Genomic DNA, 22439 nt, shown 5'->3' with positions numbered 1-22439 from the left:
TGATAATTAGACATTTGTTGAACTAAATGTGTGATTATGGCTCCCCAAAACTTCATCCCAGGGAAATGATGATAATGTGAATAAGAGGCTTTCCTCCAGTGGGATACCTAGATGATAAGTAGAAGCCTATATCCTGTTTTTACTCGATTGAGACTTTATCCATACCCCTTGGAAGTTGTTTAATTTACCTACACCCAGGCTCTTTACCTGCATGTTGAAAACAGTTTGGAATGGACCCAAAGAAAGTTGTTACTAAGGCCTTTCTTTTTTCTCTCCCAGCCAGTCCTCTGGAATGAGGTGTTCAGTTGGCCTAGGGTTATTTATTTCTCGTTTCCTTCAGCAAATATTTTTTTGAGGGTCTGTTTTGTGCCAGGCACTCTGCTGGGATTTGGAATACAGAGTTGAACAAAAGAGCGATAGGACCTATATTCCCTGAGCTTTTATTGACCAGTGGACTGTGACTTTTGATGTAATTTTATTTTTGAGAGAGGGTCTTGCTCTGTCACCCAGGCTGGAGTGCAATGGGGTGATCTCAGCTCACTGCAACCTCCGCCTCACAGGCTCCAGTGATTCTCCTGCCTCAGCCTCCCGAGTAGCTGGGACTACAGGTGCACACCACCTTGGCTGGCTAGTTTATGTAATTTTTTGTGTGTCTGTGGAGACAGGGTTTCACCATGTTGCCCAGGCTGGTCTCAAACTCCTGAACTCATGTGATCTACCCGCCTTCCAAAGTACTGGGATTACAGGCATGAGCCACCATAATAATTTAATTATTATTTAAATAATTTTTAATTTTAAAAATTTAAAAATTATTTTAAAATTTAAAAATTCCTTTGCTTATGTATACTCAGTGGACACCAAAATGTTTATATATTCACAGAGAGATCGATGTCTTATTGTGATGAGTCTCGACTGTCAAATCTTCTTCGGAGGATCACCCGGGAAAACGACCGAGACCAAAGATTGGCTACTGTAAAGCAGTTGAAAGAATTTATTCAGCAACCAGAAAATAAGCTGGTAAGTATAGTATGTTTGGAAATAGGAGGATTTTTGTGTTTCCATAATAAACTAGGTAATGCTACCTTGAGTAGTTTAAGAATGGGGAAAGTCTGTATTATGATGATCAAGAACTTAATGCTCTCTAATATGTAATTTCTTTTTCTTCTTAAAGACAAGATCTTGCTCTGTCGCCCAGGCTGGAGTGCAGTGGCACAATCATAGCTCACTGCAGTCTCAAACTCCTGGATTCAAGCTATCCTCCCGCTGTGGCCTCCTGAGTAGCTGGGACTTCAGGCATGTGCCACTACACCTGGCTGAGGTGGAAGAATCACTTGAGCCCAGGAATTCAGGGTTGCAGTGAGATATGATCACACCTCTGCATGTCAGCCTGGGCGACAGAGGTAGTCCTTGTCTCTTAAAACAACAACAGAAATGTAACAAAGTATAGGAAGGGTTAAATTTTTTTCTTCACTTTCTTTACACCAATTCAGAACTTGATATGGGCCAGGTGTGGTGGCTCATGCATGTAATCCCAGCATTTTGGGAGGCCAAGGTGGGCGGATCACCTGAGTTCAGGAGTTCGATACCAGCCTGCCCAACATAGTGAAGCCCCATCTCTACTAAAAATACAAAATTAGCTGGGCGTGGTGGCACATGACTGTAATTCCAGCTACATGGGAGGCTGTGGCAGGAGAATCGCTTGAACCCAGGAGACGGAGGTTGCAGTGAGCTGAGATCACGCCATTGCACTCCAGCCTGGGCGAAAAGAGTGAAACTCCATCTTAAAAAAAAAAAAGAACTTGACAATGAGCAGGAGAAAATTAATGAAAATGGTCTAGTGAGACAGATGACACTTGGATCAAAGCAAGTTTCTCCTCCTTCCAAATTTTATTATGAGTAGTTTCAAATATATAGCAAGTTGAAAGAATTTGACATTGAATCTGTTAAACCCGTCATCTAATTTTTGTCGTTAACATTTTACCCTAAATACTGCCTTGTCACATATCTCTCCATCTATCCCTCCATCCGTCAGTCAATTTTTCAAATGGATTTCAAAGTAAATGAAACAAGCTTTTTGAGTTTATTTTTTTGTTGATGATCACAGCTCTATGTTTCCAGTGGGTGAATTTCTTTCATAGGCTGAAAGGAAACATGACATTCCTGATACATGCTCATTGGTGAGTGGGAATAATAAAGAAAGTAAAGTACTGTTGAATTATAATTTGGAGGGGAAGACAAGTAAAAAAGGACACAATGCTATTCTTAAAAGTATAGGAATTTGAAGTTTTTCTAAATGTGTTTTCTTTTAAAGGTACTAGTTAAACAATTGGATAATATCTTGGCTGCTGTACATGACGTGCTTAATGAAAGGTAAGTAACTAATAATGGTTCGGTTTAAATGACTTTAGAATATATTTTTAGAAATTACTTAACAATACACAAGAAGACAAACCCACTGGCTTTGTTTATGAACATCTATTGACATTTCAGTGGGTCTTGTCATTTTTATCTGCATTAATTATGTGTTAATTACGGTTGAATACAAATGGAATCCACTTGAAAAGAATCTTTATTTTTTGAGCCAGAGTCTCACCGTGTCGCCCAGGCTGGAGTGCAGTGGTGCGATCTCAGCTCACTGCAACCTCCACCTCCCGGGTTCAAGTGATTCTCCTGCCTCAGCCTCCCGAGTAGCTGGGACTACAGGCGTGCACCACAACTGCCAGCTAATTTTTGTATTTTTGGTAGAGACAGGGTTTCACCATGTTGGCCAGGCTGGTCTGAAACTCCTGACCTCAGGTGATCCACCCACCTTAGCCTTCCAAAGTGTTGGGATTACAGGCATGAGCCACCGTGCCTGGCTGGAATATTTTATTTTTTTAATTTGCTAGTCTCACTGGATAACTGAGTCTTGACTTATGGAATGGCATAAACTCTTGATGCAGGCATGAAGAATAAAATTAGTTTTTGTAAACTAGAGAATTTGAAACTGCTTAGAGAATAGAGGTAAAAAGGAATTTCCTTCTTTGGGTAAGAGTGGATCCAAACCATATATTCTCTGGCTATTAGAGTCTCCAGAGGTGTGTGGTCATTTTTTGTTATGGTGATTCCCAAAGATTTGCAGTGTTGGCAAGTACCCAAAATTTATCTCAGCTGGTCATAAACCTTAGTGCCTTTTGATGGTTTTGTTTTATAGAGTTACTTATTAAAGTTCTATGTAAATCATTACTGTTATCCTTTTAAGTTTCTGTATTTAACTATTACCATTTTTTATTTTATAGTCATTACATATTGGATGTTATGTAGAATGTAGTTATGTATAGAGTGTTTTATCTAATTATTTGTTGCTGCCCTTTTCTGAGAGTTATTTAATACAGTTTGAGATGGAATTTAGCATTTTTGGGCCTTCCCTCACTGTTTGTAAATAATTGATTTTGTAAAAAGAAAGTAATGTCAGACAGATACTTGAGGGCAATGCAGGCTAGACAGAATATAGTATTTAGAGTGGAGAAAATTTCAACCTTTTATGTAGTTTGAATAGAAATTTAAAAAACCACTTAAGACATTTCTATGATGACTCGTGTCATCATAGAAAACTTAAGCCTTTTGTGTGTGTTTTTTGTTTGCATTAAAATAAACACAGTAGCAAATTGCTTCAGGAGTTGAGACAGGAGGGAGCTTGCTGTCTCGGCCTTCTTTGTGCTTCTCTGAGCTATGAGGCTGAGAAGATCTTCAAGTGGATTTTTAGCAAATTTAGCTCATCTGCAAAAGATGAAGTTAAACTCCTCTACTTATGTGCCACCTACAAAGCACTAGAGACTGTAGGAGAAAAGAAAGCCTTTTCATCTGTAATGCAGGTAAGAATGAAGGGGGAAAAAATGCATGATGTACTTGGGAAGAAAATTGTCCCTTTAACACATGTCCTTGGAGGGGAGCTTGAAGAAGGGAAACATAGAATAGGGGTTATCTACTGATAGGAAATATGTTTTAAAAATTCCTCTTTCTCAGTTTGAGTAAAGGATACACTGTTCAAGGATCAGTGCTACGTACATATATGCATATATGTGGAGAGAGAGGGAGAGATTTCTTCTAAAAAATTGGCTTACACGCCGGGCGTGGTGGCTCACGCCTGTAATCCCAGCACTTTGGGAGGCTGAGGCAGGCGGATCATGAGGTCAGGAGATCGAGACCATCCTGGTTAACATAGTGAAACCCCATATCTACTAAAAATACAAAAAAAATTAGCCGGGCGTGGTGGCGGGCACCTGTAATCGCAGCTATTTGGGAGACTGAGGCAGGAGAATGCCGTGAACCTGTGAGGTGGAGCTTGCAGTGAGTCGAGATCGCACCACTGCACTCCAGCCTGGGGGACAGAGCGAGACTCTGTCTCAAAAAAAAAAAAAAAAAAAGATACACGTTGAAGTTAGATTTGAAATAAGTTAGTTTTAAGATTTTTTTTCCTCAGCCAAGTGTGGTGGCTCATGCCTGTAATCCCAGTACTTTGGGAGGCCGAGGCGGGCACAACATGAGGTCAAGAGATCGAAACCATCCTGGCCAACGTGGTGAAACCCCGTCTCTACTAACAATACAAAAATTAGCCAGGCGTGGTGGCACGTGCCTGTAGTCCCAGCTACTCAGGAGGCTGAGGCAGGAGAATCGCTTGAACCCGGGAGGCCGAGGTTGCAGTGAGCCGAGATCGCACCATTGCCTGGGAGACAGAGCCAGACTCTGTCTCAAAAAAAAAAAAAAAAAAGATTTTTTTCCTCTTTGGTTTTTAGAAATGTTGTTTTTGAGATTGCTTAGGACCAGAATGATTTGCAAAGTTGAAAATAGGAACTCCACTAGTAATGCCGGATAGAAGAGTGCTTCACATTTGTAGAGGGAGACAAGAACTAACTATCACAACTTCTTTCTGAGCCTTTTGGTTTGCTAACGTGCCCCAAATTCTTATTCCAAATGGTATAAGATAATTATGTGTAAATGAATAGCAGCTCTACTTAGTTTTATTTCATATTTGTGTATCTGAATATATTAAAATATCATTCTTTTTTTTTTTTTTTTTGATGCAGAGTCTTGCTCTGTTGTCCAGCCTGGAGTGCGGTGGCATAATCTCGGCTCACTGCAACCTCTGCCTCCCAGGTTCAAGTGATTCTCCTGCCTCAGCCTCCCGAGTAGCTGGTATTGCAGGAGTGTGCCATTAGCCTGGCTAATTTTTGTATTTTTAGTAGAGATGGGGTTTCATTGTGTTGGCCATGCTGGTCTTGAACTCCTGACCTCAAGTGATCCTCCTGCCTCGGCCTCCCAAAGTACTGTGATTAGTGTCATGAGCCACCACACCTGGCCTAAAAGATCATTGATTTAGTTTTGAGTAAGATTTTAAGTGATTAAATTATGGTATTGTTGTGTTTGGAATATCTGATATTAGGGTTTTTTTTTTTTTTTTTTACAGTTTTTGATATGCTTTATTTTGGGTATGTAGTTTAAAAAATATAAAGGAAATATAAGGAATGTTCTTTTTTTTTTTTAAATAAAAAATGTATTTTTAACTGGGCATGGTGGCTCACTCCTGTAACCCCAGCACTGTGGGAGGCTGAGGCTGGTGAATTGCCTGAGTCCAGGAGTTTGAGACCAGCCTGGGCAACATGGTGAAACCCTGTTTCTATCAAACAAAAAAAAAAAAAAAAAAAAAGGAAAAAAATAAGTCGGGCATGGTGGCATGCACCTGTAATCCCAGCTACTTGGAGGCTGAGGCAGGAGGATCGCTTGTGCCTGGGAGGTTGAAGCTACAGTGAGCTATGGTCAAGCTACTGCACTCCATTATAGGCAACCCTGTCTCAAAAAAGCAAAACAAAATGAAACATTTTCCCCCTTGATTATAGAGGTTTGAGAAAAATTTGAGGGAAGATTCATTAAATTACCTGTAACTGAACAGAATGCCACCAGCTTGGGCTTATTCTGCATGCATAATTATGAATATTTTCCCAGCTCTTGTGAAAATTCTCACACATTCATAGAAAGATAGATGCACCAGTAAAATAAATACCTGTAAATACGATAATAATTTCATAATATATGCTTCACCTAGATTTACCAGTTACTAATATTTTGCCACAGTTTTATTTTCTCACAGACTTTTGTTGAGCATCTGAAAACCATACACATGATGACAGTTCACCCCATAATGTTTTAGTATGCATCTCCCAAGAATAAGGTTTTTCTTCTGTATAACAAGAATATTGTAATCATACCTAAGAAAATGAATTTTATTACATATGTGTTCTATATTCAAATTTCTGTAATTACCCCAAGATGTCTTTTAAATGATTTTTAGCATTGATAGTCTGTGCCTGTGTAGATTATAACATTGGCTATTGCAAAATAATGGTTTTCTTTTTTTCTTTTCTTTTTTTTGAGACGTAATCTTGCTCTATTGTCCAAGCTGGAGGGCAGTGGCACGATCTCGGCTCACTGCAACCTCCGCCTCCCAGGTTCAAGCAGTTCTCTTGCTTCAGCCTCCTGAGTAGCTGGGATTACAGGCATGTGCCACTGTGCTCTGCTAATTTTAATATTTTTAGTAGAGACGGAGTTTCATCATGCTGGCCAGGCTGGTCTTGAACTCCTGACCTCAGGTGATCCACCTGCCTCGTCCTCCCAAAGTGCTGGGGTTACAGGTGTGAGCCACTGCACCCAGCCTAAAATGATGGTTTTCTGATTCTAGCATTTCTTTTATAAGATTGCTATGTAAAGCACAGCTTTTCCTTTTTTAGGGAAAAATGTTTTTTAACAGCTGCAAAATAAATATTCTTTCAATGGAATGACAAATAGTTATTTATTATTTTATTTTTACCATATATTTATTTTAAAAATTTATGTATAATGGTAACCTGAGCCTGCATGTTATTCATGTGTGGTGCCATACTGATCTTCCTTAATTTTCATATGAAGCAAGTACTAATATACTAAAGCATAAATTATATAAAATTTGCTTTATATTTTGGATTGCAAAGTAATTGTTGTACTTTATAGAAAAGTTTCCCAAATCCATTTTACTTTTTTGTATTTGAAATTTAATCACAGGTAGAATCTTAAAGAGAGCATTTAGGGATATTGTAAACAGATGTTATTAAGGACTAATGTTAACTGATGTCAAAGGACTAATATTAACAAACATTGAAGAAGAGAAAACAGTATTTGTTTTTAGCTTAACAGCTTAGTGGAGCAAAATATTTTCAATTTATTTATTTTATTTATTTATTAATTGTTTTTTTTTTTGAGATTAAGTCTGGCTGTATTTCCCAGGCTGGAGTGCAGCGGTGCAATCTCAGCTCACTGCAACCTCTGCCTCCTGGGTTCAAGTGATTCTTGTGTCTCAGCCTCCCAAGCAGTTGGGATTTACAAGTCAATTCTTTTTTTTTTAACTAAAACTACAGAATCGATGTTACACTCATATTTTCAGCACTAATTTTAGGGTGAGTTCCTCATTCCGCTGTTCAGATCACGGGGTGAGGGGGATGGTTGTGTGTGTGAGGAACTGAGGAATCAGATGGAAAACAATGCCTCTGCTCCTTTGAATATAATCAGTGATATTTGAGGTTCCAGGGTTAAATGCCGCATTTTTCTTTCTGACGTTCGTACCTTAAAATATTTGAAGAAAATAAACTATTTCATTGTTGTGAGAAATGTAGTTCTTTTATTTTCCTGCCCCTCTCCCCTTTCTAAGTTTCTAGAATGTCAAGTAGGTGAACATAGATGCTCCTTTTAGGATCTTTTGCTGTGAAATGGTCCACAGGTGAATGGCAGTAATATCTTAAAATGATTGGCCCCCTCTCTCTTTGTTTCCATCAAGGATACAGTTGATATATTAGTTGGATGGCATAGAGATCATACTCAGAAACCTTCGCTCATGCAGCAGGTATCTGGTAAGTCTTGCAGCCTATACCAGTTATTTAAATACTGTCGGGGAGGAGCAGTGGTCCCCCAATGACCATCTATCAATACCATTTCTTTAATAATGCAAGAAAACTAATTCAGAGAAATGTTTTATTGTAAATGAACATGACTTGTTAGCTAAATATATATTTTCAGAGGAAATTACTAGTAGGTGGGTAGAGTAAGTACAGACAGGACTTCCCCAAGTTATTTGTAGTTTGTACTGGTAGGAAAGTATATGGTAAGAATATATTGCAGTGGCAATACCCTGAAGTGGACAATGGAAGATCCAAGTTATTTGTCACATTTTATTGTTTTTCTGGTTATTTTTTTAAAAAAGGAAATATAGGGTTAATTTGGAGAATTGTCATAAATGAGAAATGGTTTTGTTTCCCATTTTTTTGGAGTTAAGTGAATGACTAGCGTGGCTCATTTGCACATTTCAGCTTGTTTCAAGTGTCATAGTTTCTCGTAACTTACTTGGTGTAATAAACTTTTGAAAATAGGATATTCAGGTGATAGTGGTCTGTTTCATTTTCACTGAGGAGATGAGTATACACCTTTAATGGTTAGATGTGGCCCTGGGATTAGCCAGGCCAATGGTAGATTGTGGCATTTTAGTCTTAAGTCATGTGTAGTGACAATATAGATATGAAATTTACTGAAAAAGTAAGGAAATAACATTTACATGTTAATTTCTGCAGAAATTAAAGAGGTATTAATTAAAGAGGTATTGGTTAATCGTGATCAGCATGTTTTGCAGTCTTCATTTTATGATATAGGACATGTTTTAGGGTATGCTGCTTGAAAACCAGATACTTTTTAAAACGAGCCTCTTATATTTTTTTAATTTGGATTTTTTGGTGTTTTTTCTCTCCCCTACCCTTTCACAATTTCTTATACGATTCCAAGGGTGGTTGCAGAGTTTGGAGCCATTTTGGGTAGCTGATCTTGCATTTTCTACGACTCTTCTTGGTCAGTTTCTAGAAGACATGGAAGCATATGCTGAGGTGAGTATATAGAAAGCTGTTTCTTAAAATTTTGATTAAGAAAAAATCTTAAATTGTGCTAGATTTATTTTAAAATGGCTCAGACTTCCTGACATTTAAGCAGAAATTACAAGCCCATTGCAATATTTTGAAAAAAAATTTTTTTTTGAGACGGAGTCTCGCTCTGTCACTCAGGCTGGAGTGCAATGGCACGATCTCAGCTCACTGCAACCTCCACCTCCTGGGTTCAAATGATTCTCCTGCCTCAGCCTCCTGAGTAGCTGGAATTACAGGTGCCCACCACTACGCCCAGCTAATTTTTGTATTTTTAGTAGAGACGGGGTTTCACCATGTTGGCCAGGCTGGTCTCAAACTCCTGACCACTGGTGATCCACCCGCGTCGGCCTCCCAAAGTGCTGGGATTATAGGCATGAGCCCCCGTGCCCAGTCAGTATTTTAAACATTTATTTCAGATGTGTTTAAGTTACCAGGAGAATTATTGGAGAGACTAAAAGAAACGTTGCAAGCTTCGTATTTCGCAAAGCTTTACATACTCTCGGTAGCTGGTATTTTTCTAAAGACATTTTTTGTTATTTATTTTTATTTTTTGTCCCCAGTCTTCAGAGTCTTAAAGCAAATTGATGTTGTGTTATAAAAAAACACAAAACACCAAAAGCTCCTAAAGATTTTCCTCTTACATATGTACAGGAGATCTTGAATCGTACTTTGGAGGACAAGCCTTGGCTTCAGCCAGCTTTTGTGGCTGTACGAATATAGCATAGGAGCTTTAAGAGTGCTGCTGAAGCCTCTGTTACTGGTACTTGGCTTTTCTGGCCCCACTGTCATGGCTTAACTCAGTGCCATCTCTTATCTGAATCTCTTTGTGTTTCTCCCCTATTCAGATCAACCAATCAAGGCTCCCATAAAGATTTTGGCCTCATCTTGTTTTTTTCATCTTTGCTGCTTGTAGTCAACAGGAATTCAGTACCTTTAGCTGTACTGATGTGTTTACTCTTTCCTAGAAAAGCAAGGAAATGTTTTGCTTCTGCGTTGTTTTTTCTTTGCCCCCACACCTAGAATGTCTTTTTTCACAGCCCACGTTTAAAGCTGATCTACCTCTCATGAGCCACACATTCTAGTTTGTAGAGATGCTTCCCCTTGTTATCCTTAAGATCTCATTCTCTTCTGTTATTTTGGTGCTTAATTTTAGGTAGATGTATACATTGGTTCTAGTATCCTAGTTTTTGCGAATCTTGTCCTTTTCATATATCGTACTTCTTCAGTTACACATCTGTAGACCAGGTCTTGTAATCTCCCTTTGCTCTTCATGTGCATGCTCTTGGTTTGGAGGACTTACTGTTGAGCTGAGTGGCTCAAAGAATAGCTAGAATGAGATTTTTAGCCAAAAACTAATTCAGGAGTGGCAAAAGCTTCCGTCTTCATTTATACCTACATATAACTAGAGCATATGTGCTAGAATTTATTTTTTCCCAACAGCTTTCTGAGTTGATTTAAGAGATTATTTCCTTAATTTGTTGTCTATTGGGTTTAATGTTGGCTTTTTGAAATAATTAGGTAAAACCCATTTTTATATTCAGAGTCATGAATATTCTCATGGGCCACAGTTCTCTTTCTAAAAGCCTAAAAATCTATTCTAAAATGAATTGATTGAAATATTTTAGAGTTTTTTGGTTTTTTTTAAACAATGTACTACTTATTAAGAATGCTGTGAATTCACATCTAGGACCTCAGCCATGTGGCCTCTGGGGAATCAGTGGATGAAGACGTCCCTCCTCCATCAGTGTCATTACCAAAGCTGGCTGCGCTTCTCCGGGTATTTAGTACTGTGCTGAGGAGCACTGGGGAACGCTTCAGCCCAATTCGGGTCCTCCAATTACTGAGGCATACGTAACAGTTGTAAGTGCTTTTGGGCATTTGAAGTGTCATTCAAAAATAAAATTGTTTTATATTGTAAATGATTCTCTTTACCAGGTGAACTGTTATTAATCCTTCATTTGTTTAGCATGTATGTATGTATGTATATATGTATATATTGTCTGACTGCTTTCTTAAATAACCAGAAAAGCAGGGAATCCTGTTATATCTCATCCTCCTTTCATCCAACTCCCCTACCCTCCCATGACAAAAGGCCACTCTGAATTTTTAAATCTTATCCTTTCATTTTTAAATAATATTTCTTATAATTTTACTTTTAAATTATTGGGTTTCCTTTTAGTTTTTCAACATATTACGAATAGCACACTATAGGAGAAGCCTCAGAAAGTAATCTTCTCTGAGCATAAGATGGAACTCATATGAAAACTTGTATATCTTTATATTCTTTGATAGCCTGACATCAAAGAACATAAACAAATTAAAAATGAGGTAGCTAGATTGCCACACTTCAGCAGCCTCAAACATTAGCTGCACTGTATATAGCACATCCAATGAGGGTTCAGTGGAAAAGACACAAGAAATGAACCCCAGGCATTGTACTCTGCTTTGAATAAGGAGAAAGAAGCATGTGTGATACAGTCATAAAAAATTTAATCTAACTGATGAAAATTTTACCGTTAGGATAAAATTTGCTTTTAGGAGCATATACTTTTGCTGAACATGTTGCTAAATAAAATAGGATATTGATTATATAGTAAGTTGTGTACTTGAGCAGAAATGTCAGAACTTAAAGATAAATGAAACCAGCATATTGGTATTTTAAACCAATATGGTTTCAAAATGGTTTAATATCTTTGCTTCATTTTTAGTGTCTAAAAGGTGGTTGTTTGAAGACTGTACAGAGTTGAAATAAAAAGCCGTTAATTCAGACATAAAAGGGACATAATTTATAGGATAGGTGTATATTGATTTATGAGGATCTTTTAGGCCTTTGAGAATGGTAGAATGGTGGGGTTTTTATTTTTTTTATTTATTTTTGGAGCTGGAGCCTCACTCTGTCACCCAGGCTGGAGTGTAGTAGTGCAATCATAGCTCACTGTAGTCTTGAACTCTTGGGCCCAGGTGAACTTCCCATCTCACTCAGCCCTACAAGCGGGTGTCATGACCCATACCCAGCTTTTTTTTTCTTTTCTTTTGAAAGTGGGGTGGTGCCATCACGACTCAGTGCAGCCTCTATATCTTGAGCTCAAGTGATCCTCCCACCATAGCTCCTGCTAATTTTTTATTTTTGTAGAGATGGGGTCTCAGTGTTTCCCAGGCTGGTCTTGAACTTTTGGCCTCAAGCAGTCTTCCCACCTCAGCCTCCCAAAGTGTTGGGATTGTAGACATGAGCCACTGTGCATGCATGGCCAAGAATGCTTCCCCCTCCGCCCTCTCCCCCCTACTCCTTTTTTTTTTTTTTTTTTTTTTGAGACATGGTTTCTGTTGCCCAGGCTGGAGTGCAGTGGCATGATCTTCGCTCACTGCAGCCTTGACCTCCCAGGCTTAAGTGATCCTCCCACCTCAGCCTCAAGTAGTTGGTGGGACTACTGGTGTGAGCCACCATGCCCAACTAATTTAAAAACAAATTTGGTAGAGATGAGGTGTTGTTATGTTGACATGGCTGGTCTCAAACTCCTGGACTCAAGAGAACCTTCCAGCTAATCCTCTCAAAGTGCTAGGATGATAGATGTGAGTCACTATGCCCAACCTCCAAGGATACTTTTAATGAAAACTATGGGTAGACTAAATAAAATCCTGTATGTATTGGTTGTTAAATATTATAGAAGTATTTTTTAACATTTGCTCTGTTTTCTCCCCTATTTTATTAGAAATTTGGTACACAATTATTGGCCATTATAGTTAAGTGGGGGATTTTGTTTGTGTGTGTATTGGAAATAATATGATTTTTGAAGATATTATGTGGTAAGCATGAGAGTGCTTATCTTTCAAAAGAGACCATCAGTAGATAGAAACTTTAATAAGCTTAAAGTGACTTGTATGTTCAGTTTTGAAAGATTGACTCCCAAAAGCCCAAGAGCTAGCTTGTAGTATGTGTGGGCAGGCTATTCCCATGCTGTCAATACCATTACTGTCGTGGTGTATTTCATGATAAAGATTCTGAGCTTCAGCCATTTAGTGACATTGGGAGAAACGAAGTTGGGTATATGGGAAATAGAGGATGGCAGATTCCATTTCCTGTCATAGTAGCACTTTAGGATTTTTTAGCCAAGATCATGTTTACATATTGTAGTAAAGGCATCATTATTATTCAGCTACTGAGAACTAGAATATTAAGAGACTGCTGGCAAGGCAAGCAGTTAATTTTCAGTTGAAATTGCATTAAATAAAAAGTATTTTCTTGCTTTGTGGAAGCATGTGAATTTTTTTAAAAAGCTGCTTATTTTCCCCATTTACAGGTTCTGTACAGAGTAATGAGATGTGTGACGGCTGCAAACCAGGTGTTTTTTTCTGAGGCTGTGTTGACAGCTGCTAATGAGTGTGTTGGTGTTTTGCTCGGCAGCTTGGATCCTAGCATGACTATACATTGTGACATGGTCATTACATATGGATTAGACCAACTGGAGAATTGCCAGACTTGTGGTACCGATTATATCATCTCAGTCTTGAATTTACTCACGCTGGTATGTGAATTATTCTTTTCCTTTTTAATGTGTTGGTTTATTCAGGCCCTTAAATCGATATGTAAGAAATGAAGGACTTTGTCTGGGTATGGTGGCTCATGCTTGTAATCCCAGCGCTTTGGGAGGCCAAAGCAGAAGGATTGCTTGCATCCAGGAATTCTGGCACAGCTTGGGCAATGTAGGGAGACCCCATCTGTACAAAAAGTCAAAAATTAGCTTGGTGTAGTGGTGTGCACCTGCAGTCCTAGCTACTCGGGAGGCTGAGGGAGGAGGATTGATTAAGCCCAGGAACTTGAGGTTGAAGTGAGCTCTGATTGTGCCACTGCACTCAGCCAAGGTGACAAAAAAGGCCCTGTCTCCAAAAAAGAAAAAAAATAAGGGCTTTGCTTTATTATATTATTTTTTAGAGTACATTCATCAGTCTTATAATCTATCCTTTCATTTTAGTGTCTATTTACTTTTATTTTTAATGCAATTTTTTTTTGAGACAGGGTCTCACTCTGTTGCACAGGATGAAGTGCAGTGGCATGATTTTGGCTCACTGTAGCCTTGACCTCTTGGGTTCAGGTGATCCTCCCACCTCAGCCCCCCAGGTAGCTAGGACTACAGGCGTGCACCACCACACCTGGCTAATTTTTTATATTATTTTGTAGAGATGGAGTTTTGCCATGTTGCCCAGGCTGGTCTTGAATTCTTGGGCTCAAGCAATCCACCTGCCTTGGCTTCCCAAAGTACTGGGATTATAGGCATGAGCCACTCTGCCAGGCCTCTATTTTTAGTGGTTGATAGCTAGTCTCAGTGTAGCTTTACTCGTTTTTTCTGAGGAAACATTGCTCTACACACCAGATTCTTTCTTTTTTTCTTTTCTTTTCTTTTCTTTTCTTTTTTTTTTTTTTTTTGTCACAGGATCTTGCTGTATTCCCCTGGCTGGAGTGCAGCGGTACAATCAGAGCTCACTGCAGCCTCAAACTCCTGGGCTCAAGTGATTCTCCCACTCAGCCTCCCGACTATCTGGGACTACAGATGCATGCCACCATGCCTGGCTAACCTTTGTATTTTTTGGAGAGAAGGGGTCTCACTACATTGTCTAGGCTGGCCTTAAATTCTTGGTCTCAAGTAATCCTCCTGCCTTGCCCTCCCAAAGTGCTGGGATTACAGGTGTGAGCAATCATGCCTGGCCTCCTTTAATTTCTTCTTTTTTTTTTTTTTTTTTGAGACGGAGTCTCGCTCTTTTGCCCAGGCTGGAGTGCAGTGGCACAATTGTATTTTTAGTAGAGAAGGGGTTTCACCATGTTAGCCAGGATGGTCTCGATCTCCTGACCTCGTGATCTGCCTGCCTTGGCCTCCCAAAGTGCTGGGATTACAGGCGTGAGCCACCGCACCCGGCCGGCCTCCTTTAATTTCTTAACCACAAATATCCTCCCCCCACTTTTATTATGGACATTCTGAAGCACATAAAAATAGGGAGCATAGTATAATAAATTTGTACATATTTAACACGCAGCTTCTATAATTAGAAACAAATGGCCCATCTGGTTTCATCTAGGCCTCTTTGCTATCCTTTCATCTCCAACTGGATTATTTTAAAGCAAATTCTAGATGACATTCTGCTGAGCATTTCTGCCGGAATTACACCTCTCTTTGCTAATGTGAAAAAATGCCCATGATAACTGTAAAATACGTGTGTCCTATTTAGGTGTCTAAACACTTTAATGTCACAGTATTAAGGCCTTAAAATATAGCTTAGATATATTTTTCTAAATTAAAAGACTTTATTTTTTAGATATACAGAAAATTGAGCAGAAAACAATGAGTTCCCATATACCTTCTTCATCCCAACAGTTTCCCCCTCATTAACATATTGTGTTAGTGTGGTACATTTATTACAAAGGAGTGAATATTGATATATTATTATTAACTAATTTTATAGTTTAGTTTGTGTTATGTATTCTATGGACTTTAACATGTGTAATGACATGTTTCCCCTATTACCAGTATCATACAGGATAGTTTCACTTCCCTAAAAATCTTTTATGTTCTACCCACTCCTTCCTCGTTCCCTCTCCCCACTCCTCCCTCCCTCCATCTTAAGCCCATGGCAACCCCTGATCTTTTTACTGTCTCCATCGTTTTGCCTTTTCCAGAATGCCATGTAGTTGGAGTCATATAGTATGTAGCCTTTTCAATTGGCTTCTTTCACTTACCAGTGTGCATTTAAGGTTTCTCCATGTCTTTTTGTAATTTGAGAAGCTCATTTTTAAAAAATTTTATTCTTTTAGATTGTTGAACAGATAAATACGAAACTGCCATCATCATTTGTAGAAAAACTGTTTATACCATCATCTAAACTACTATTCTTGCGTTATCATAAAGAAAAAGGGGTAAGTAATACACTGATAATGAATTTTGACAACTTGAGTCACTGAAGAGTTGGACCTAATGTTGCTTACCAGGCTATATAAGTGAAATTGAGTGAAATGTGAAATGTTTGATTTAGAATATAGTGATTGTATTTGTTCTTTTAAATTTATATTTCTTGATAATCATACTGAATACTTTCATGAATGATGTGCCAGATACTCTTTTCAGACTATGCATCTCTTGCTGTTATTAAATTTATTAAATTTTCATAAGGGTAAAACAAGTTGACACATTTATAAAGTTATAAATTAAGAAGTACTGTATATTTTGTAAACAAAAATGACTGGCTTTTCAACCACCCCCTAGTCAAATCCACCACAGACTTTCCTGGTAGATTTAAGAAACCCAGTCTTAAACTGCTGTTTGCATATGTCTTTTGATGTTGATTATTTAAAAAAAAAAAAAAACGGCCATTCTGGAAATTTCATATTGACAGTTTTCATTTATAGTACTCTTTATTTGTGATAAAACTTAATAGATTTGAAATAGCATACTGATCTGTGTCAGTTTTCTGATTGGTTTTTAAAAAATTAAAATATTAAGTGCTACGGACAGTGAATTGATCAATCTTAAATTTATTTGTATCATCAGCACTAATACAGATAGTGATTTATTTTCCATATAATTTTAGAAGATTTATTTTCCATTTATCACTTCCTTGAATTTTTTGTTTTTCAGGTTGTTGCTGTAGCCCATGCTGTTTATCAAGCGATGCTCAGCTTGAAGAATATTCCTGTTTTGGAGACTGCCTATAAGTTAATATTGGGAGAAATGACTTGTGCCCTAAACAACCTCCTGCACAGTCTGCAACTTCCTGAGGCCTGTTCTGAAATAAAACATGAGGCTTTTAAGAATCATGTGTTCAATGTAGACAATGCAAAATTTGTAGTTAAATTTGACCTCAGTGCCCTGACTACAATTGGAAATGCCAAAAACTCGAGTCTTTAATTGTAATGACTTTGTTTTATCCACAGTTAAGCCTTTTCTCATTACATATTTATGTATTTCACTGTCATGTCAACATGTCTGCAGAATCACTGTATGTAACAAACAGCCATATTTAAGACATGCCTGGATAAATAAAATTGGTAGGAATGTTTTCTTGCCATTATATTTAACTTTTCTTCTTTTTCCTTGACAAATCTTGATAAGTTTTTTTATGTTAGTTTTATTTTCTAGAAAACGTCTTATGAATTTCTCCTATTTGCTCTAGCATGCTTACAGAAAATGTCAGTGTTTCTTACAGCTCAAATTTGTATAGTTGTTTTAAAATGCGGTCTCTTTCTTCTTCCCCTGGTACTTTTTTCTTTCTGTCTACTGAAGTTAGTTCTTATACATGGTCTTATATTTTGGCTGTCTCTTTTTCCCTAGGAACATTCATACAGGTTGAATATTCCTTATCTGAAATACTTGGGACTGGAAGTGTTTTGGATTTTGGATTTTGGAATACTTTTTTTTTTTGGAGATAGTGTTTTACTCTTGTTGCCCAGGCTGGAGTGCAATGGCGCAATCTTGGCTCGCTGCAACCTCCGCCTCCCGGGTACAAGCGATTCTCCTGTTTCAGCCTCCCAAGTAGCTCGGATTACAGGCATGCACCACCACGCCTGGCTAATTTTTTTGTATTTAGTAGAGATGGGTTTTCACCATGTTAGCCAGGCTGGTTGTGAACTCCTGACCTCAGGTGATCCACCTGCCTTGGCCTCCCAAAATGCCGGGATTACAGGTGGGCACCACCATGCCCAGCCGGATTTTGGAATATTTTCATAACACTTACTGGTGAGCATCCCTAATCTGAAAATCCTAAATCTAAAATGCTCCAAAATTTGAAACTTTTTGAGCACCAGTATGATCCCCCAAGTGGAAAATCCCACACCCGACCTCATGCAATGAGTCCAAACTGTTGTATGCACAAAATTATTTAAAATATTGCATAAAATGACCTTCAGGCTATGAATAGAAGGTGTCTATGAAACATAAGTGAATTTCGTGTTTAGACTTGGGTCGCATCCCCCACATATCTCATTTTATATATGTGCAAGTATTCTCAAATCCAAACATATACAGAGTCTGAAACACTTCTGGTCCCAAGCATTTTGAATAAGGGATGCTCAACCTGTAGTCTTTCTTTTAGGAGGGGGGGGAAAAAAGCTTTTTTTTTTTTTTGGAGACAGAGTCATGCTGTTGTCACCTGGGCTGGAGTGCGGTGGTGCAATCTCGGCTCACTGCCACCTCTGCCTCCCGGGTTCCAGCAATTCTCCTGCCTCAGCCTCCCGAGTAGCTGAGATTACAGACACCTGCCACTACGACGGGCTAATTTTTGTATTTTTAGTAGAGACTTGGTTTCACCATGTTGGCCAGGCTGGTCTCAAACTCCTGACCTCAGGTGATCCACCCGCCTCAGCCTCCCAAAGTGCTGGAATTACAGGCACGAGCCACCGCGCCCAGCCCGTGTGTTTTTTTTTTTAAGTAATTTGACGTGGCCCTGCTCTTGATTTGTATTTATTGTTTATGGTTTGTGTATTTCTTCTTCCTATTGGACCACACAGAGTTGAAAAACATTATTTTTAATAGAAAATAATAGGTGTAGGCTGGGCACGGTTGCTGACACCTGTAAACCCAGCACTCTGGGAGGCCAAGTCGGGCTGATCACTTGTGGTCAGGAGTTTGAGACCAGCCTGGCCAACATGGTGAAAGCTCGCCTCTACTAAAAATAGAAAAATTAGCCAGGGGTGGTGGTACACACCTGTAATCCTAGCTACTTTGGAGGCTGAGGTAGGAGAATTGCTTGAACCCAGGAAGTGGAGGTTGCAGTGAGCTGAGATCACACCACTGCACTCCAGCCTGGGCTACAGAACCAGACTCTGTCTCAAAAGAAAAAAAAAGAAAGAAACAAAGAAAGAAAGTAATGGATGTAATTAGGGAATAAAGTTTTTAGGAAGAAAAAGGTAAAATTTGATGTTTGCGCTTCAATGTGCTCCGTGTTGTTTGATTGGATTGCCTTGTATAATTCCATAGCTGCTTCGCTTATTACCAGTTACAGCTTATGTTTGAAGTCACAATAAACTCTTCTTCAAACATGAAAGCTTGATTTTTGAGGAAAATTATTCACATTATTTGCAGATTCAAAGATGTTTATGTCCTGTACTCTAGAAATAAGGAGAAAGTGGGTGGGGATGGGGCAGTCAGGTGGAATGGAGTGTCTTCGCAGTGTAAAGGAAAAAGATGGATGGAAAAGGTGTATAGTGGCAGGGTGTGCCTTTGTTTCCTTATTGAACAGGGCACCTTGCCATTTGCAGTATATGGAAAATTGAAGAAATACAGTCTACTTCCGCAAAAGGCACATACAAAGGGCTCTGTTTAGACCAGAGATCAGCAAACTATGGTCCGTGGGACAAATACAGCCCAGCACCTGTTTTTTGTTTGTTATTTTAAGTGTATAATTCACTGATTTTTAGTATATTCACAGAAGTGTACAACCATCGCAACACTAGTGCCTGTTTTTGTAAAGAAAGTTCTCGTTGGGCTGGGCGCAGTGGTTCACGCCTGTAATCCCTCGGGAGACCGAGACGGGCAGATCACCCGAGCTCAGGAGTTCAAGACCAGCCTGGCCAACATGTTGAAACCCTATCTCTACTAAAAAAATACAAAAGTTAGCAGGGCGTGGTGCTGGGCACCTGTAGTCCCCGCTACTTGGGAGACTGAGGCAGGGAGAATTGCTTGAACCCCGGAGGTAGAGGTTGCAGTGAGCTGAGATCGCCCCATTGCACTCCAGCCTGGGCAACAGAGCGAGAGACTCCGACTGAAGAAAGTTTTCTTGGAACACAGGTACTGTCATTCCTGTGTTTTGTATGTGGCTGGTGTTTTGTTTTGAGAGAGAGAGTCTTAACTTTGTCATCTAGGCTGGAGTGCATTGGTATGATCTCGGGTCACTGCAACCTCTGCCTCCCAGGTTCAAGCGATTCTCCTGCCTCAGCCTCCCGAGTAGCTGGGATTACAAGTGTGCGCCACCATGCCCAGCTAATTTTTGTAATTTTAGTAGAGATGGGGTCCCGCTGTGTTGCCCAGGCTGGTTTCAAACTCCTGGGCTCAAGTGATCTGCCCACCTTAGCCTCCCAAAGTGCTAGGATTACAGGTGTGAGCCACAACACCTGACCTGTGGCTGTTTTCTTACTGTAGCGATAGACGAGGAGTTGCTGCATTGCATAGAGATGCTATATTGCACACAAAGGCTTTACTGACTTCACAAAAAAGTATTTGTCCAAGGTGTAGTGTACTAGATCCCTTCCAATCTGTAATTTTAATTTAAAAATGTCCAAATAAAAAAAAATGTCCAAATACCCCTGTTTTGAAGGATAAACTCTGTATGCTTGTGCTTATTTTGGAGAAGCCATAAACTTACTTTGTTTTGTACATGATCAGATGTGGGCGCTATCTCCAACTGTCTTTGCACTTCTGAGTAAGAATCTGATGATTGTGCACAGTGACCTGGCTGTTCACTTCCCTGCCATTCAGTATGCTGTGCTCTACACATTGTATTCTCATTGTACCAGGTACTGTATTCACAAATTTTTCTTAAGAAAAGAACCCCACAAAACATTTTATTTTTTTAATGGATAGATTTTAAAGATGTATGTTGATTTAACTTTGGACTTGCTTGCTTTCTTTGATTAAAGATGAAAAGATAATCTATGCTTTGTCTTTCAGGCATGATCACTTTATCTCTAGTAGCCTCAGTTCTTCCTCTCCTTCTTTGTTTGATGGAGCTGTGATTAGCACTGTAACTACGGCCACAAAGAAACATTTCTCAATTATATTAAATCTTCTGCGAATATTACTTAAGAAAGATAACCTTAACCAGGACACGAGGTAACAGATTTTATATAGTATTAACTATTCCTAACTTTGTTAATTTGCCTTTATAATTTGAGAATAAGAAATGTGAATTACAAAAATTTTTTTAAAATGTGGATTATAGAGGTGAGGTAGAGCAACTTCTTTACTGTCAAACACCTTATAATTTGGTTTTATTATTTAATCTAGGCTTTCTTATTCTTTCTGAAAAGAAATACATGAAAAACCTCAATCCCCCACCCCCAGTGTTTCATAGAAGAATATATATAGATTTTTAATATTCTATGCTTTTTTTGTTTTTGAGACAGAGTTTTGCTCACCGCAACCTCTGCCTCCCAGGTTCAAGCAATTCTCCTGCCTCAGCCTCCCAAGTAGCCGTGATTACAGGTGCCCGCCACCATACCCAGCTAATTTTTGTATTTTTAGTAGAGATGGTGTTTCACCATGTTGTTGGCCAGGCTGGTCTTGAACTCCTGACCTCAGGTAAGCCACCACGCCCGGCCTCTTTGCTATTATCATGCTGCATTGGGAGGTTTTCTTAAAAGGCACACAACAATTTTGACAGTAATTTCTATAGTTTCATTTTTTATTTTTATTTTTTATTGTTTGAGATGTTTGAAAAACCAAGAGAAAACCAATGTAAGAAGACTAGGCTTTTAACGTTTTTTTGTTTTTGTTGTTGTTTTTTTTAAAGTACAGTCAACTGTATATTTTGTGTTTCAGGAAACTGTTAATGACTTGGGCTTTGGAAGTAGCTGTTTCAATGAAGAAGTCCGAAACATATGCAACTTTATTCTGTCTTCCGTCTTTCCATAAATTTTGCAAAGGCCTTTTAGCCAACAGTAAGACTCTGTTTTTTTTTTCTATTTTGTTTATCAATCCTTAAAAGGGTCTTTGGTAATGGGAGATGGTCATCAATTGAGCTCTTTTCCTGACCTGAAGTTGTGTAATCCTCATTTTAATGACAGATACACATTCTTAGTATTAGAAAAATGTTTTGAAGTGATTGTCACATTTTTAAGCTTACGTGAATGTTTATAGTTTGCATATACTTTTACATTTTCTCTCAGAAAAAGTTTTGTGTGATGACCCATCAGTTACATTACATGGGTTTTGTTGAATGTGTCATTTTTCCAAACGTGACAGTCAGGATTCTGGACAAGAACAGTGCCTAGTCTAGAGTAGGCACTCACTCTTTGTTGAATGAATGAATGGATTCAGATAATTATGACAAACTGGGATATAATTTCTTTTGGCCAGCTGAAAGTAACTGTCTTTTAATGTTTAATAGCTCTCGTTGAAGATGTGAATATCTGTCTGCAGGCATGCAGCAGTCTACATGCTCTGTCCTCTTCCTTGCCAGATGATCTTTTACAGAGGTATGAAATTAAGATCATGTCTTTTGACATTAACCCTAATAACCTTGAAATGTTAACACACCTGCTTTGTCTATTTCGTTCTTTCATAGATGTGTTGATGTTTGCCGTGTTCAACTAGTGCACTGTGGAACTCATATTCGACAAGCATTTGGAAAACTGTTGAAATCAATTCCTTTAGATGTTGTCCTAAGGTATAACAGTTGTTTTGGAGCAAAGACATTCTGTGATATTTACAGCCTCTACTGGTTGTCTACTTTAGGAGAAGACAGATCACCTATTAGAGCATTAATGAC

At 38.7% G+C, this 22439-nt stretch overlaps 2 protein-coding genes and 1 pseudogene across 7 annotated transcripts in view; all 3 read left to right on the top strand.

The window, feature by feature from the left end:
• The window catches only part of LOC117978826 (serine/threonine-protein kinase SMG1-like), a 38067-nt gene extending 24572 nt beyond the window's left edge, over positions 1 to 13495 (top strand). Inside the window, exons 2-8 of one of the 5 annotated variants that reach the window (XM_063597421.1) lie at positions 881 to 1017; positions 2312 to 2370; positions 3644 to 3854; positions 7844 to 7916; positions 8839 to 8936; positions 10660 to 10832; positions 13375 to 13495. In XM_063597421.1, coding sequence (XP_063453491.1) covers positions 881 to 1017; positions 2312 to 2370; positions 3644 to 3854; positions 7844 to 7916; positions 8839 to 8936; positions 10660 to 10827 — 746 coding nt within the window. In that variant the 3' untranslated portion in view covers positions 10828 to 10832; positions 13375 to 13495. Of the gene's footprint in view, positions 1 to 880; positions 1018 to 2311; positions 2371 to 3640; positions 3855 to 7843; positions 7917 to 8838; positions 8937 to 10659; positions 10833 to 13270 lie in introns of those variants that run through there. The other 4 variants (XM_063597420.1, XM_055099793.2, XR_010110207.1 and 1 more) reach the window with 4 other exon arrangements.
• A 3513-nt stretch (positions 13496 to 17008) lies between these two features.
• LOC134729275 (putative uncharacterized protein encoded by LINC00269) lies at positions 17009 to 20225 on the top strand (annotated as a pseudogene).
• Positions 20057 to 22439, top strand: part of LOC129394195 (serine/threonine-protein kinase SMG1-like) — a 36417-nt gene continuing 34034 nt past the window's right edge. For both annotated transcript variants that reach the window (XM_055099690.2, XM_063597410.1), the window contains exons 1-5: positions 20057 to 20466; positions 20621 to 20782; positions 21491 to 21609; positions 22059 to 22146; positions 22236 to 22337. In XM_055099690.2, coding sequence (XP_054955665.2) covers positions 20336 to 20466; positions 20621 to 20782; positions 21491 to 21609; positions 22059 to 22146; positions 22236 to 22337 — 602 coding nt within the window. In that variant the 5' untranslated portion in view covers positions 20057 to 20335. The remainder of the gene's footprint in view (positions 20467 to 20620; positions 20783 to 21490; positions 21610 to 22058; positions 22147 to 22235; positions 22338 to 22439) is intronic.

Source organism: Pan paniscus, chromosome 18, assembly GCF_029289425.2.
Source record: "Pan paniscus chromosome 18, NHGRI_mPanPan1-v2.0_pri, whole genome shotgun sequence".
Taxonomy (NCBI): Eukaryota; Metazoa; Chordata; class Mammalia; order Primates; family Hominidae; genus Pan; species Pan paniscus.
This window is presented reverse-complemented; position numbering and strand designations above follow the sequence as displayed.